Here is a 4,334-nt window from a genome sequence, read left to right on the forward strand (position 1 = left end):
TGGCCTCCTAGAACTAGTCTGCAGGAACACCTTCAGACTTGAGCCAAGGGCCTCCCCCCCACAGGCGCACCCCTCCAGCCCTCCTTCCGGGCTGGCCCTCCAGTGGCCCCACCACATCCCAGGTCCCACTCCTGCGGCTTGAATGCAGGGCACCTCCTTACCCGCAGGCGTCCGCTCCCCTGGGCTCACCCTTCTGTTGGGTCCACCTCTCCTTAGAGCTAGAGCCGGGACCTGGACTCCGCGTCCCGGTGTCCCCACGCTCAGCCCAGGGCCAGCACGGGGGCTCAGGTGAGGCTGAAGCCTGAACTTGCTGACCCAAACCCCCACAGATCAGCTACGAGGCCAGCAGCGAGATCCGCAGTGGGAAGCAGCAGCACCCCGCTTTCCTGCGTCCTCTCCCCAGCGGCGAGCACCAGTGCAGGTCATGGTGCTGCTGCCACAGAGGGTCCGGTGGGTCTGGATCTCACCGGTGGGCAGTGATGGCGACGACAGCGGCTGGGGGTGCAGCGCTGGATGACTGGGCCACCCAGCAGGGCATCTGTGGTGCCTTCAGGGGCATCGTGCCCGCCTCTGCCCGGCTGGGGGTGGGAGCATGCAGAGCCTGTTCCCCCGGCTCGTGCGAGGGCCACCGTCGTGGTGGTTTTCTCTGGTGGGCACCTGGCCACGGCGTTCTTTGGGTCTGTGGTGCTGGCCAGCCTCACGGCCAAGGTGGGTATCGCCTCAGAAGTCGGGGACATCAGCAAGCTGCCAGGGATCTGGAGCATCTCAGGGTGGTGGGCGTGGCCACGGCAGAGGTCCCTCAGGGCCTCTGGGCGGGCGTTTGAGGAGGCCACTGTGCGAGGACCGCCCCGGGGGCCGGCCTTGCTCCCCGACTCCTGGACTCCTGCTGCAGCCGCAAGCACCGTGCAGACTGCGAGGCCCCCGGAGTGCATGCTGCGGCAAGGCTCTCGGCTCTCTCCAGGAGCTCTGCCTACCTACACGGGTGCTGGGCTGCCCACGCGGGGCACAGCCTCCGCCAGCCCCAGGCTGAGCTGGCTTGGGGGGCCAGGCCACCAGCCGCACAGCTGACCTCTCCTTTAAGGCTCCTCCCCTGAACCTGCCACTGTGGCTCTGATGGGGCCAGAATCCCTCTTGAAGGGCCCTTTGCTGGGAAGGCTGGTGGGAGGGTAGGTGGCCCTCATGGAGGGACCAGAACTTCCTAAGCGATCGAGAAAACCCCGGGAAGGCCCCACACCTGCTTCCTGGGCTTCCTAGGTCTGGAGGCGGCATCTCGGTGGCTCCACAATTCCCCCCACCCCCACCCCTGCAGTTCCAGCTCCTGGAGCAGATCACAGGGTGGACTTCCCACTGCCCAGGGACTCTGTGGTCTTTGATGACACGGGGGCTGCTCAGTGGCTATCACATAACTGCCTGGACCTGGGTTGGCCTCCAGTGGACCTTCAGCATCACTGGTCCCTCCACGTGGTCTCCAGTTCAGCTGGACATCGGTGAGACCAAAATCCAGGGGCTCGGAAAGGACAACCAGGTAACGAATGCCTCGTGGGTGGCCTCGGGCTGGGGCGGTGCTGGACAGCTAGCATGGAGCAAGGGGCCCCAGGAACACTGCCCAGCCCTGCCAGGGAATCTCTGAACGGGCGACAGCTGCCATTGGCTCACAACCAGGGCTCCGTCGGGAGCAGCTGCGGGGCAGAGGCACAAAGACCGAGTTCTGCTCACCGGCAGGCACCCCCACATGGCCGCCGGGCACCCGTGGCTTCTTGCAGGTGCCCACGTTGGTGTGTTCTACCGACAGTCCAGAAGGGCACCTGCGAGTGACTGTGGCTTTTTTCCACTGTGCTTCGAGTGTGCGCTGTGAGGGGACCTTCCCAGCAGGAGAGCTGGTGGGCGCCAGGGCCTCCCCTTGAGTCTTCGGCATGCAGATGGGCCCAGAACACAGGCCCTGGTCACTTACTGCCAGTTCAGTTCAGGGTGCAGGATGCCTGCCGCCAGCACAGGGCATTCTGGGCAGAGTGCGCCAGGTGAAAGCCTCAGGCCTCACTGGATCCTTAATCAGAAGCTCCCCCCAACTCCTGGACGCCATCGTACCCGAGTTCAAGCTCTTCATCCAAATGGATGTGGTGTGTGTTTCCAGTGTTCCTGCCCTTGATTTCTTCCTTCCTTTTTTTTTTTAAAGATTTTTTTATTTACACATACAGAACTGGGGTACAGGCCAAAGGCTTCACCAGAGGCAGAGTGGGGAGCAGATCGACGAAGTGCACTGCTGAGGGGAGCAGCGGGAGAGAACGGGGGAGGTCTGCTGCGCCCTGTGGTCACCTCCGGGGTGGGGGTCACTCGCACTGAACTGGCTGCGGCCAGCGTGCAGTGCCCCCAGGGAAGTCTCCTGCCCATGACCTGTAGGTCCAATTTCTTGTGTTGTTTCCCATCTCAACACAGCCAGCACCTCAATAGCTTGATCCCCACAGATACTAAGGTGTCTGCAAGGAAAAAACCCCATACCTTCCCGAGTAGTACAAGGTCAAGACCAGAGAGCTAGATTTCAGCCTGGCACTGGTCTCCAGAGGGATACATTTGTTCCTTTTACTATTTCTGCCAGATAGAAATGTATCCTTTCTGTCCTGAGAGAGCTGACTCAAAGAACCCACAGAGCAACAGCTTAAGTAAGCACTTGGGTTTGTTGGTGGAAGGGCTGGAGAGAGAGGTGAACATGCCTTTCCTCTGGGGCTGTGTTCCCAGGGGATCATAAACCGCACTGGCCTGTCGGCAGAGGTAGCAGGGAGGAGCCCCAAGGAGCTCTTGGCGTGTGAAGCCGGTCTGGGATCCCGAGCCAGACAGAACCCACGCGCGTCTCTGGAGCCTGACCCGCACAGGCACCTCGCGGAACGCTTGGCCCAGGCAGCACGCTGGCTGCCTGCCTCACGGTGCTCGCGGGGCTCAGCTCCTCTCGGTCCTGCCCTTCCAGCCCCAGTGGGTCTCCTGGCCTCGCACCCTGCTCTGCTCCCCTGGCTCTCCTCCCCGCCCAGACCCCCGCAGCTGCAGCCTGGGGACGGGGCGTGGCTCCAGGAAAGCCAGGCCTGCTCCCCGTGCACCGCGGCCTGACGGGGGAACGTCTCTCGGGTGCTGTGGGCAGCGAATACGCTGCTGCCGCCACCGCCACTGGCACTGCGGCTGTTTGCCCGCTACTAGGCCCCCAGGGGTGCGGTCAGCTGGGACTGGCTGTGCTTTCTCATGCTGGGTCCCCTGACAGGGGACTTCTGCGGGGAGCCCACACGGCCCCTGTGTTCGAAGCGCCGAGCCCTGTTTCCTCTCAGTATTCCTAGCCTGCCTGACAGTCCACTGCCTCCAACTGGTCTTCGTCTTCAGGTTTCCCACCAAACTGCCCTCGTTTTACCAAGCCTGGGTCCCAAACCGAGGGACTGTGCGGGGCTGTCTGAGCTGATCAGCTCGATGGCGCAGCTGCCGACCTGTCTAACTTGGCTGGCAGTGTGGACCCCACTGCCCCCCAAGGGTCACCAGCACTACCCTCAGCTGGTGGTGCTCAGCTCGGTGGGCTTCATGCTGGCTTTCGCCTACATGGGCTTCCTCTTGCTGAGCGCCCTTGCCTGCAGCTAGCTGGCAAGGACCTTCCAGAGAACTACAAGGAGGAGACCAATGTGTCACCCTCAGCCTGCTCCTCAACTTCGTGTCCTGGATGGCCTTCTTCACCGTGACCAGCGTCCACCAGGGCAAGTGCCTGGCAGCGGCGGACGCACTGCCCCCCCTGAGCAGCGGCTTCAGGGGGCATTTCCTCCCCAAGCGCCTGGTCCCGCGCCGCCCAGATCTCAACACCAGCAACACTTCCAGGCTTCCTTCAGGATTACACCAGGGCAGAGGCCCCACCTGACCACTGGGGAGGGAGCCAGAGGCTGGGAGGAGCTGGTGGGGCCTGGGTGACCCTGGGCTCCGTAATCTTGGGTCCGGGACAGGAAAGCCAGTCTGCGCTCCAGGTTGCCAATAAAGAGATGAAGTGCTTGGCTCAGTCTTGGCTGTGCTTTCTGTTCCGGGAGACGGAAACCGCCCCACCAAGACGAGCCGAGCCCGAGAGCGCACGGCCCGCTAACCGCCACCGGAACTTCAGGGCACCGCCGAGGCCCGGCTTGGCGTTGCTAGGCAACTGTGGGAGGCGGCCCCAGGGCCGCGTGAACGGACTAGCCCCGCCTTCCCACGTACCCTATTGGGTGTCCTCTGCTTGGGCCCGCCCCGGAGGCCCGTCTCCTCCCAGGAGCCCCGCCCCACCGGCGCGCCCTGACGTCACGTCCGGCGGTGGCGACGGCGGCGTCTCCCCCGCAGGCGGCCGG

General features: G+C 63.7%; 1 protein-coding gene across 1 annotated transcript in view; it reads left to right on the forward strand.

Annotated features, from left to right (window-relative positions):
- LOC101619130 (taste receptor type 1 member 1) overlaps nt 1-3,880 on the forward strand; it is a 5,648-nt gene extending 1,768 nt beyond the window's left edge. The window contains 13 exon segments of the mRNA XM_012722058.1: nt 330-414; nt 417-495; nt 497-584; nt 619-773; nt 1,255-1,325; nt 1,328-1,376; nt 1,378-1,525; nt 1,764-1,851; nt 3,245-3,305; nt 3,307-3,412; nt 3,415-3,604; nt 3,607-3,644; nt 3,647-3,880. Coding sequence (XP_012577512.1) covers nt 330-414; nt 417-495; nt 497-584; nt 619-773; nt 1,255-1,325; nt 1,328-1,376; nt 1,378-1,525; nt 1,764-1,851; nt 3,245-3,305; nt 3,307-3,412; nt 3,415-3,604; nt 3,607-3,644; nt 3,647-3,880 — 1,392 coding nt within the window.
- Nucleotides 3,881-4,334: the final 454 nt, after the last annotated feature.

Source organism: Condylura cristata, unplaced genomic scaffold (assembly GCF_000260355.1).
Source record: "Condylura cristata isolate star-nosed mole 26May11 unplaced genomic scaffold, ConCri1.0 scaffold00008, whole genome shotgun sequence".
Classification (NCBI taxonomy): Eukaryota; Metazoa; Chordata; class Mammalia; order Eulipotyphla; family Talpidae; genus Condylura; species Condylura cristata.